Here is a 12,457-nt window from a genome sequence, read left to right as displayed (position 1 = left end):
TTTGATACGGATACAGTACTTGGTACGCGTATCAAACGGTCGGTGTAAACTAGGACAATGTGAGATAATTTTTCGTTTTTTTTCGTTTTTAAGACTAATAATAAACCAACAAACGCTAAAATTAGACCAACAATCATCTGCAAACGATTACGCATCGATTAGGCTTTTTTTAAATTAAAAATAAAATTTTTCCCGCTAACTTAAGGCTAATTTTTCTTTTTTAATTTAAAAAAAAATTAAGAACCAACAAACGTTGTAATTAGGCCAACAATCACCAACAAACGACCAACAAACGATTAAAAAAAAAAAAAATTAATAAAGTCGAAGTTGACCGGCTAAGTTAGGGCCTGAGCAGAATAGCTGACTTATAATTTTAAGACAGTGTTTTATGCTTTAAATCTTTATTTTTAGCAACGCACAATACTGTCTTGTGTCTCAAGTCTTACAATGTTGGCACTTTGTACACTCGTTTAAGACTTGAGACACAAGACAGTATTGTGCGTTGCTAAAAACAAAGATTTAAAGCATAAAACACTGTCTTGAAATTATAAGTCAGCTATTCTGCTCAGACACTTACGGGAGGTTTTCAGTGGTCTATCTATTCTATGGCTGCATTCCGATATTCACTGCCAGTACTGAAAATCTATAGTTTGCGTCACGTATACTATAGATTTTCAGCACTGCCAGTACACTGCCAGTAAAAAAGGAACACATACAGTGAATATCGGAATGCAGCCTATGGTGTCAGTTAATTAACTTGGAAGAAGGGGGATGGTGAAACTGAAAACTGATTGCCCTTGTAATTGAATAAATAAGAATAATTGCGCGATTAACAGGGCTGAGGGGGAAGGGTATCGAGGAAAAGCACGAGAGCAACTGAGCAACAGCGATGCGGTAAACACTGGTGACGATAGGCGATGGCTGGGCGAGTGTCTAGCGAGGAGCGCGAGACGAGCTCGCCGAGAAATGCCGATAACCTATTACGCCAGATCACGTCAACATCCACGTCCAAACCAAGTAACGACGTGGCCAAGGAGAAGCTGGCGATAGAGGAACGGCTGGCCGCCAAAATGTTCTCTTACGAAATTATCTGTTTCCTCTTTGCGATTACTTTTACCGCTATGGCTGCTCTGCACAGCTCGTGAGTTTTAGGTTATATACGTATATACAAACAAACATATATATATATATACCCAGTCAGAAATCATCAGTTGAAAAGACGGCGAATCAACGACTTTTCAACCAAAGGACCGGTTGATATAGACGTCTAAAATTAGGTCGATTATACGTTTTTGTGTCCTTCAAATTAAACCTCTATAAAACCATAGACGACATAGCCGTCTAATAGCCGACTTTTCGACTTGTCACTTCTGACTGGGACGTTTTTGTGTCCTTCAAATTAGACCTCTATAAAACCATAGATGACATAGCCGTCTAATAGCCGACTTTGACTTGTCACTTCTGACTGGGTATATATATATATATATATATATACACACACACACACACACACACACACACACACACACACACACACACACACACATATATATATATATATATGTACACACATACACAGTACTTTTGCAGAGTATTTTAGGTTTTAACGGCCAAGTTACGCCAATGTGTTGTACAGGTAAGAATGAGAAAAAAAATTTATATAAATATAGGTTCATAAAAGCTTTATTAAGAAATTGCAACAAAAACAGTAAAAATCTAACAATCTGGTGATTTTGAAGGTCAAAGAATTATATAAAACAACCATCTAATTGAATGCTTTGATGTATTTATTGGAAAAATTAAAAATAATACCTCTCATAAACGTTGCTTTATCAGTCTATAGAATTCTTTATAAAGAATAATCTCTTGTACCATTTGTATGTACTCCATGAAATAGATGTTGTTCATAATGAATTTGTAAAGGACGAAATGAACCCAGTAGTCACTAGTCACTGACAAGAACGGCCAATATTTTTAAGTGGAACATTAATAAAATTATACTGTGCTTAATTAATAATAAGAACAGATTTCTTTTGCAGCATATTTTATTTTTTCTTATTTTTATTCATAGAACATTGGTACAGTTTGGTTATTAAAACCTGAAACCGGACACCATATACATATTTTTAATGCATTGTTAACATCTGGCTGTGCTAATACTGTGGATTTTGTAGACCACCCAGACTCTCCAGGCCTCCCATAGCGAAACCTTTCTTCGATCAGAATTCTCTGATATTGGACTTCTATAAGGGTCATCTAGATGCGATGATCGAGAGGATAACACAAGCGGATTTCAGCTTTGTTATGTATTATGCACCCTGGGATGCGGAAAGCCAGGCGCTTCGACATGAATTTGAAAGCGTTGCTCGGTTTTATCATCCACAGGTACAAAATTGTGATCCAGGATCCTATATCTCTCCTTGCGTATTCATAAGCATTTGGGCACTATGTGTGTTCTTAGATATTCTTCGCAGCCATTAATTGTTGGCATCCCGATTCAGAATGCAGAGCGCAGTATAATAAAATCCATGGTTATCCAGTGTTGATGTTGTATCCATCCAGAGATTCTGGCATTAATTACAGAGGAATTCGTACAGCACCATATATGATTCGTTTCCTCGATGCACTTATGAATCCTATTATTAGAATAATACATAAAGAACAACTAATGGAATTATTAGTTGCCTACGATGTAAGTATAAATTTAAAAAAAAAATTATTTTCCAGGATTTTTCTTTTATTTAAGAAATAATAAAAATAAGTAAATTTTGTTTGTGTTTTAATTTTATTTATAGAGATATTTAGTATTAGTTGTCATTCAAAGTAAAACTTAGTTTACCTTAATTTAACATATAAAATAAATTGTGAAAAATTTAATATACGCTAATTTCAATAATCGAGGTACAATGGATTGAGGACTAATAATTAATGATTAATTACTCTGATAACTTACAGGCAGTAGTCGTTGGATATTTTAATTTTACACGATTGGATAGAACTCCTGGATACAAGGAGTTTTATAAAGCCGCAATACGGTCATTGGAAAGAGATCCTAATAGAGAATTGGTATTTGCTATAGTGACTAGCGCATCATCCAGCAAATTACATTACGGAGTCTACAAGTTTCCATCGGCAAGCTTGCTCATGTGGAATGAATCTTTAGTAAGTATGCGGTGCGCGAATTTCCCTATTCTCTATCTTACATAATACACCAGCTTTAAAAACTTAGAGCTATCCGGAAGGCAATGAGTGGACTTCCGAGAACATCCTGAATTGGATCAGCAATTCTGTTCATCAACCGTCTCTCTGGCTACAGCCGCCTGGAATCAAAGCGCTCACTCTCGCGCCCTATCTCCGTGAAGGACCAGTTTTATTTCTCTTTACACCACGAAATCCGCTTCATACGGAAAATTATATTTACAATCTGGTTCGTCATTAACTTTTTGTCTGCTTTTTGGAAACAATTTCCTAATCCATAAATATCTATTATTAATTCAAAAATAATCGTTTGTGATCTATATGATGTCTTAGTTTAGGGGTTTCCATCCTTTTTTGTCTGCAGAGGGTTATATTAAGATCTTTGTAATAACCAGGGGGAGGGTAGATAAGTTTTATTTTTGAAATACATAAAAACGAAATATCTTTATTTTTAAATTCTTTTATATTATAAAAGTTCAGCGTAGTAACGACAAAACTGCAGAACCGAAAGCGCACACAACGATATATAGGGTATCTCATTTTCATCTTTACACATAATTATTTCCCAAACTATTCGTTATTTGAAAAAAATGTTTCAAATAGAACTTACTCTGTTTCGAGGGAACATCTTATGATGGACACAAATCTTGTCTAAGTAGAGATTCTCCGAAATTCCAAAATGATCTTTTTTTTTAAACTCCTTTTTTTAGCTGAACACTCAATCTTCCAAGACGAGTTCATTGACCTATATATATAGGACATGGGTCTTCTAAGATCATTCAAGATTATTTACTTTTAGCCGTTTCAGCAAAACTATGCATTGGATGATCGTATATATATACATATGCATATATACATGCAAAATGCAGTTCTGTCATAATTGGTCACTTCTTTTTATATTGCAAACTAAACAAAATAGACCTAACAAATATAATATCAAATTAAAATTATGATTTGAATTGAACTTTATTGTGAACATAGATCGCTTATAAAAAATTATCTATTTTAAAGAACAGACAGGGAGGGAAGGAGTTTTATCCGGACCGAATATAAAACTATGGGGGGGGGGGGGTCGAATCTGGTCCGCAGGCCGTAGGTTGGGAATCCCTATCTTATAAGAAAAACTTGGGCACTGCGAAACACGGATATAAACCATACATTAACAGTTTGTAGGGAGAAGTTTTTTGAATATATATACCTAAATTATTATTGACTATTAGCTAGTTATTTAGGAGTTATTAACAAAAAAAAAAGGAAAAAAGATTTTAGCATTGTATAGATTTTCCTTCCAACTTTTTTTTTATAAAGTACAGTAGAATCTCGCTAATACGGCGCTATTAAAAACCAGGTTGTGCCGAGTTAATGGGTTTGTCGGACTATTAGAATGTAAGGAATATAGGAGGTAAATAAAATAATTGGGCATTTTAAAAACTTCTAAATTTACAGCAAACAAAATGAAACTAGAAAAGCGGCGATGTATTTTCGCGGAATCATCAACAATGCTGCATTGGCGATGGTCTAACCGAACGGTCACTAATGATTAGATGAATACACGTGAGCGTTAAACCTGTCCCCGTGCCTCTTGCCCAAGGGGTCGCGTAAGCCGCGTGTCGAATTATTGGACGTACCGGATTAGCGAGATTGTACTGTAATAATTTTTTAATTATTTTGTGAGTAAGCATTAAAAAATACATTTTTAAATAGTCAAAATTGTTGACTTTTAATATAATATAACGTGGAGAATTTGATGGATAAGAAATATATTAATTAATAACTAATTTTCCCTTACATATATACATATATATATATATATATATATATATATATGGGACGATCCACGTCACTTTTACCCCCCATCTGTCCAAAATTGGTATGGACGGATTTTAATGACCAAAGGCGGAAAATGTTTGTCTTGAAAAGAGCTTTCGAAAGGCGTGTGGTATATATGCGCAATTCAACATGGCGTCATAGTTATGGCTGCTTAAAGGGATAAATTCAAAATTTCAGATCCAACATGGGCAGATAAAACTGTGAAAAGTAACTAAATTTATGTCAAACTCAGTATTTGGGAAATTTTGGGGTCGCTGATTACGAATCTGAACGTAAAATTGTGAAATTCAAAATGGCGGATCCAATATTGCGGATGCAAATATGAGAAACGGACGAAAATTCCAGTAAATGATCTGAAAACTCTTACTGTAAGGTTTTTTGGGTCGCTGATCACGAATTTGTAGCTAATTTGTTAAAAAACAACAGACAAACCGTGTTAATTGAAATTCTACTCTTAGCGTTACCCAGAGATGACGGCGTGGACGTGGTAGAAATTCATCTTCTTTGGAGTGCTTTATTTTCGTGTGTTCCCCTGGCCTCTCACGCTTCGGGGTGCTTTATTTTCGTGAGTTCCCCTGGCCTCTCACGCTTCGGGGTGCTTTATTTTCGTGAGTTCCCCTGGCCTCTCACGCTTCGGGGTGCTTTATTTTCGTGAGTTCACCTGTACTGTAGAATGTTCAGTGGTTGCTCACTAGCAGAGTATTTCATGTACTGTAATCTCTTATCAGTACTCTGTTAGTGAGCAACCACTGAACATTCTACAGTACAGGTGAACTCACGAAAATAAAGCACCCCGAAGCGTGAGAGGCCAGGGGAACTCACGAAAATAAAGCACCCCGAAGCGTGAGAGGCCAGGGGAACACACGAAAATATAGCACTCCAAAGGAGATGAATTTCTACCACGTCCACGCCGTCATCTCTGGGTAACGCTAAGAGTAGAATTTCAATTAACACGGTTTGTCTGTTGTTTTTTAACAAATTAGCTACAAATTCGTGATCAGCGACCCAAAAAACCTTCCAGTAAGAGTTTTCAGATCATTTACTGGAATTTTCGTCCGTTTCTCATATTTGCATCCGCAATATTGGATCCGCCATTTTGAATTTCACAATTTTACGTTCAGATTCGTAATCAGCGACCCCAAAATTTCCCAAATACTGAGTTTCACATGAATTTAGTTACTTTTCACCGTTTTATCTGCCCATGTTGGATCTGAAATTTTAAATTTATCCCTTTAAGCAGCCATAACTATGACGCCATGTTGAATTGCGCATATATGCCACACGCCTTTCGAAAGCTCTTTTCAAGACAAACATTTTCCGCCCTTGGTCATTAAAATCCGTCCATACCAATTTTGGACAGATGGGGGGTAAAAGTGACGTGGATCGTCCCATATATATATATATATATAGGGCATTCCATGCCAACTCAACCGATGATTTTCCTTGATCATTTTTTACTTGGCCGAAATTTTTTTGTGTTTTTATACTAAATGAAAGTAGCTTCCATGATTTTTTTTAGATTTTTATCTCTACCCATACTTAAGTTATGGATTTAAAAAAAAATGCAGTTTAAAATTTGAAAAATTTCAAATGCTTGTAACTTTAAGAAGAAAAAAGATATTGTAAAAAATGAGGTAATCTTTTTTTTCGTTTTTCACTGTACTTTACAAAGAAAATATCGAAAAAATTTTTAATGGACAATATGACTTTTTTTAGGATTTAAGGACGTTCTCCGGTCCTTATACTAGAGAAAATCGATTTTCTTTAGATTTTCTTGAAACTGTGAATATACGTTAATTTAGGTGTGCTTTATGCGTGGTATAAATTTCAGTACCTCTTCCGGTTTAAAAAATCAAGATACTGAGCCTCAAAGTTTCAATTTTTACCAAAAAAAATTTTTTAATTTAATTTTTTTTAATTTTGGCATTTTTTCCTTATAGAACTCGACGAGAGGAGCAACTTTGGTCCTTTTGACCAACCTCGTATCTCTTACCGTTTGGCCTGGAAAACCTTTTCATTAGTAAAAGTTGAAACTTTGAGGCTCAGTATCTTTATTTTTTATACCGGAAGAGGTACTGAAATCTATACCACGCATAAAGCACATTTAAATTAACGTATATTCACAGTTTCAAGAAAATCTAAAGAAAATCGATTTTCTCTAGTATAAGGACCGGAGAACGTCCTTAAGTAAAAAATGTTTGTTTTTCTCAATGCGACCGTTTTGATTTTTTTCAAAAAAATCTCAAATTCTAGACTTAATTTTGAAATTTTTAAGCTGTATATGAAAATGGGATTCCAATAACTTCGATTTTTTAAGGGATTTTTTCTTCATTTTTTTTTCAAAGAATTTTTTTTAAATAAGAAACTACCAATGGCTATCAAAAAATTTGATAAATTTATAGACAGCAATCCTGAAATTTCGTTCTATAGGTAAAGAGAAATTTCGAATATTTTCTATTTTTTAATTGCATTTTTACTTATTTTTATTATTGAATTACTTTTTTTTAATGGAATATTATAAATTGGGGAACTTTAACGGATAGCATGTAACAATTAAATCATATAGTTAATGAAAAAAACACGTATATTATATCTGTGAAAATAGCAATCAGATTTATTTGAAAATAAAATTAATTAATTAAATTAAAAATTAAAAATAAACATAAAATAAATGAAAAATATATCTAAAAATTATATTATATAACGTTTATACTATTTATTTATTTTTATTTTTTTTAATTATTTTATATGATTTGACATTACATTGAGAGAATATTTTCACATTCATATTTTTATTGTTATCAGGTATAGCGTAATGAATTTTTTGTGTTTCCGGTATAGGTTTAGCACTTGACTTGAAAAATGAAGAATTACTGAAGCACTGGGAACTTTATTTTTCAAATTTTTAGCCCGGGGACCTCTATTTGAATTTTGAAAAATGTTTTATGAGTAGAATGTATTACTTTTTTATACCAGCACGGGGATTCTCTAACTCCTTAACGACAGTTTCGGTATCGTTGCGCAGGTATTATATATGGTAAAAAAGCTGTGAATGATCTTACTACAATGGTAAATTCATACATGATGCTCAAATCTCTTTTTATTAAATTAAATTAAATAAAATAGGAATAAAGGCCAACAATCACAACAGTAGATGTCAAATTAAAAGTTTATTTAATAACTCTTTTTATTAATTCTTAAATGGCTGGCCAATAGTCAATAATAATTTAGGTATATATTCAGATATTTTATAAGAGTTAGGAAGATACTTGTTTACAAACTTGGAAAGAATATTATGATCAACTTTCATGTACTAACAATAAGTTAACTGTTTTATTATTTATAATATAATGTATATACTAAAATAATAAATATTCTTATAGAATATATATTTCTTTGTAGCAAATAATTGTATGACTTATATCGAAGTGTTTTTGTTCTACAGATAAGAAAGATCGGCTTACAGTATTACAACTGCGCGGATAGTATGTCGGTGAAGGATATAGTTGCACGTCTTGAAGCAAAACGACGTACAGCGGTGATCCGACACTTTTCTAGGAATCAAGAATGCGCCGATCTAAAGAAAAACAAAACTTTTACTGAGCAAATCAAGGAATCAGTTACTAGCATATCGATTCAGCAGTGGATCAACAATAGCTGTTGTGCGAACGTAGCAACGAATAAATGTCTTTTGTGCAAGACGAAGGTGATGAATCCATTAGAGAAAGAAATATGTACAGTCATTTCTAAAAAATTCGATGTTTGCAAAGGTACCGATGTATTTACAATTCCCGTTATGATTGGACAACATGAGAAACAGATATATAATTACAACAAGAATTATGTATCAATAAAATTACAGGAAGAGTCAAAATTAAAGAGGTAATATATATTTATATATAAATGCAGATATAAATCGTTGTAAAACAATTTATTCAAAAAAAGAAATTATTGTTTTAAGGCTGCATGCAGGTATAGAATATAAATCATCATTATTGAAGGAAGAAACCGATTTGCGATCCGCAAATATAGTGAGAAAAGGTTTTTTAAAAGAGAATTGCAAAAAATGGATGGCTGGAAATGATTACCATCCATCATTATTCCCGCGAGAGTTTCCAAGGCAGTTTAACATCAGCTTAAAGGAATCGGTTTGCAAAACCAACAAGACATTAGCGTTGATAGCTATCGACAGTTTGCATTACTATCATTTTGCAGAACATCTGGGAATTGATATTTCGAAGCGGAAAAACAAAACCACCGTCATCATCTTGGATGCTGCGGTAAGTTTTGTAATTTATAACAATGATATATATTTTAATAACAGAAAGAATAGTATGCTTATTGTCGCCAATTTTCATAATTTAAAACTGGCCGATTTGGCTAGTTGTAAATGTCTCATGTTTTTTTTCTGTAACATTTTTATCATTTTTCTTTTTGTGTTGCAGTTGGAGAGCCAGTATGTTATGCAACATGAGTTCAGCGAGTACGCTCTCGTTGACTTCATAAACAATTATACGCAAGGTTTATTACAGCGAACATTGCGTTCGGACAATTCAAAGCATTACAAAGCATGGAAGTTGCTTGATGAAGACAGCAACAATACTGCAGATTTGCGTCCGAAGATTCGTGTGCCAGAATTGACAACGAAAACATTTCTGCATACTATCTTGGATCCATCTAAGGTCAGTTATATGCAGTACTTGATTATTGCACCTTGTTAGCAATATATGTATGAGAATATGCAATAAATAATATTGGTACTTTAATCTTTAAATAATCAGGATTGATAGACATACATAAGTTTTTGGCAAAATAAATAAAAATGTGTTAAAACTGTATATTGAGAGATAGATTTTATCGCTAATTATTATATTTCCTACTATATAATAAATCAAATGTAATTAAACTTTTTTTTTTAGGACGTTGTTATAATGTATCATTCCTCTTATTGCGGATTTTGTAGTGCTATATCGTATGTATACTTAACAGTGGCATATTACTTATCCAATATGAATCATCTGACTTTTGTCAGAGTTGATGGAGACAACAACGATTTGCCTTGGGAGTACAGTATGAATCGTTTTCCATCTATTTTATTCTTTCCTGCGAAAAGGTATGTGAAGTGCGAAAAGTTTCTTGCAATCATTTGTTAAAATGTTATTCTTTAAAATTTATATAAAAAATATCTTTTGTTTTTTGTTTCTTTTGGTTTCTCTCTGTTTTTGACTTCGATTCCATAGATAGAACATTTATTTTGATTTAAAAATATATATTATTTTATATATTGTAATATTTCCTTTTGCTGAATTTTTATTTTAGAAAGGAGGACAGTACTGTGTTTCCATTTTCTGTTCCTATTACCATTCCAAACTTGCTGAACTTTGTGCTGGCGAACTTGAACGGTGATTCTCACGTCGAAGCTCTGACCAATATCTGTCAGATGGGAACTGGTGAAGCGCCGGATAAGTGTATCGCTAGAACCCGAAGGCTGTGCTTAGATATTATCGAGCAACTTCTGCAGGATTATAGGAAGTTAAGGCGGCATCTAAGCTTCCTAAATAAGAAAATTGCGCGCAATAAACGTAAAATTATTCTACTCAAATTAGAGCATATCAGGGACATGAATTTTATTCTAGGCTCTACCGTTGATCTTAGCAAGGATCGAAAGAAGGCACAACTGATTAAAAGAAAGTTTTTTAAGTATTACAACGTTATTAGGTCGCTAGAAACAAACGAGAAAATAGAAAAACAAAGTTACGAATTTCAGGGTGTTGTACATGCAGCGACTATTAAACGAGAGAGAATAAGAAGCGAATTGTGATATAGATTTCGCCTTGCGAATCAAGATACGTCCATGTGACGATAGATATTAGTATTTTGGGATACTTTCGACTATATAACAGATTTACGCCAAATTGTGAATGGAGAAGTTTTTTGCTCGATCTATCACTTTTTATAAGTATAACAGAAGCAAAAAGTAAATCGAAGTAAAAATCTAGAACTGATGGCTATAGAGTTATCCTAACTTTATGCGGTCTGCAGTGAGAGTGCACGAAATCGATAAATACAAGATCGAATGTAAGCATAGAGAGTATCAACGGAATATAAAAGCAGAGTATCTATTTAAGATCCTAAAGCATGTACTTCTTCAGATGTAGATGCGCAAAGATTTTGGATGTAAAACTGTTAGATGCGCGATTTATATTCTCGGATGCGCAAAATTATTGTACGCGCGCGAGGCTTTAAATACACTTCTGATTTACTAATCATTTAGTTGCATTAATTCTAAGAATTATCATCTATATTTAGTTTATTCTTTAGATTAGTTTGATCGATTAGTCAAAATTAGTTAAAATGTTAAAAGAAATGTTTAAAATTGACAAAATATGAAACAAACGTTTATATTACGATGTCTTGCCTTAAATTTCTATTTCTTGTCACCATATAGCATCCATGATTGAATTACATCAATAAAACTCTTAAAAAAAGTCAAAGAAGGAAAACTCGATTGAGAAAAAACTCGATAAACGTTTTGCCGAAAAGAATTGAAAGATGAAATATATGAAAAATTAATTTTTGCCAGTCAAAAGTAACACAGTATATACAAGAAAAATTCATGATACTTATTTGTATTTCTATATGATGCATCTGGTGCTGGTGCAATAGCATTTGTAAATTTATGTAAATATTATATAGTAAATCTGTATGTATATATTTATGTGTATTCAATTTAATTCTCTGTATTGCCCATTTTATTTTTCAGACTTCTATTCTTTCACTGAAGCAGAAATAAGCCTGAAGCACAGTAGTATGTACATACATACTTAGTACATACATACATACATACAGTAGTAACACTGAACTTCTTTAGTGGTACTCAATTTCCAGATGCGCATGATCGGTATATCCTACCAGAAATATGACGACCTGTATGTATGACAAAGAGAAAGATACTTCTCTCTCTTTCTCTCTTACAGCTCCAGAAGATGGCAGCGGTGATGTGACCTGTGATCCATTACATCAAAGGTGCCGACGCTATAGTATAAGAGCCACCGCACATAAACCAACCAACAGTAAACCAACAGTCATGATGCACGAATGGCTAGATGCGTTGCGCGTAGCAATTTTAGCTGGGAAGGCATTATTGACGCCTTCTGTACAATGCATTATGTCGGTATGACAGATATCCTAACCACGCAACTGTTAATTTTTTAGTATTAATAACTTTTTTCCTAATTAAGAGCGACAATTTTAACTTATAAGACATATGTTTTACGCATTAAAATACACAAAATTGTGAAGTTTCGGCCAAATCGATGAGAAAGCCCCTCTCCTTCTCAATTACCGCTATCTGTTGATATTGTCAGTTATCGCAGTAAACGATGCACAATCGTATGCGTACGTAATTGATCGGTCTGGCCGTGACGAC

General features: G+C 33.4%; 1 protein-coding gene across 5 annotated transcripts; it reads left to right on the top strand.

Annotated features, from left to right (window-relative positions):
• Positions 1-675: 675 nt before the first annotated feature.
• On the top strand, positions 676-12,341 carry LOC139779573 (thioredoxin domain-containing protein 11). Of its 5 annotated transcripts, XM_071717972.1 has the most exons (11): positions 676-1,141; positions 2,175-2,385; positions 2,462-2,692; positions 2,956-3,162; positions 3,230-3,427; positions 8,474-8,910; positions 8,990-9,308; positions 9,474-9,710; positions 9,948-10,141; positions 11,792-11,836; positions 12,006-12,341. In XM_071717972.1, exons 1-10 carry the CDS (start codon positions 918-920, stop codon positions 11,808-11,810), a joined length of 2,277 nt encoding a protein of 758 aa, XP_071574073.1. In that variant the 5' UTR covers positions 676-917; the 3' UTR covers positions 11,811-11,836; positions 12,006-12,341. The 5 variants fall into 5 exon arrangements, with proteins under 5 accessions (XP_071574073.1, XP_071574072.1, XP_071574071.1 ...); XM_071717971.1 differs by having other exon boundaries at positions 11,792-12,341; XM_071717969.1 differs by lacking the exons at positions 11,792-11,836; positions 12,006-12,341 and adding an exon at positions 10,348-11,742 and having other exon boundaries at positions 678-1,141.
• Positions 12,342-12,457: the final 116 nt, after the last annotated feature.

This window comes from Temnothorax nylanderi, unplaced genomic scaffold (genome assembly GCF_030848795.1).
Source record: "Temnothorax nylanderi isolate EJ_2023f unplaced genomic scaffold, tnyl_v1.0 TNYL_tig0233_pilon, whole genome shotgun sequence".
Classification (NCBI taxonomy): Eukaryota; Metazoa; Arthropoda; class Insecta; order Hymenoptera; family Formicidae; genus Temnothorax; species Temnothorax nylanderi.
Note: the sequence above shows the minus strand (reverse complement) of the source record. Positions and strands in the feature narration are given on the sequence as shown.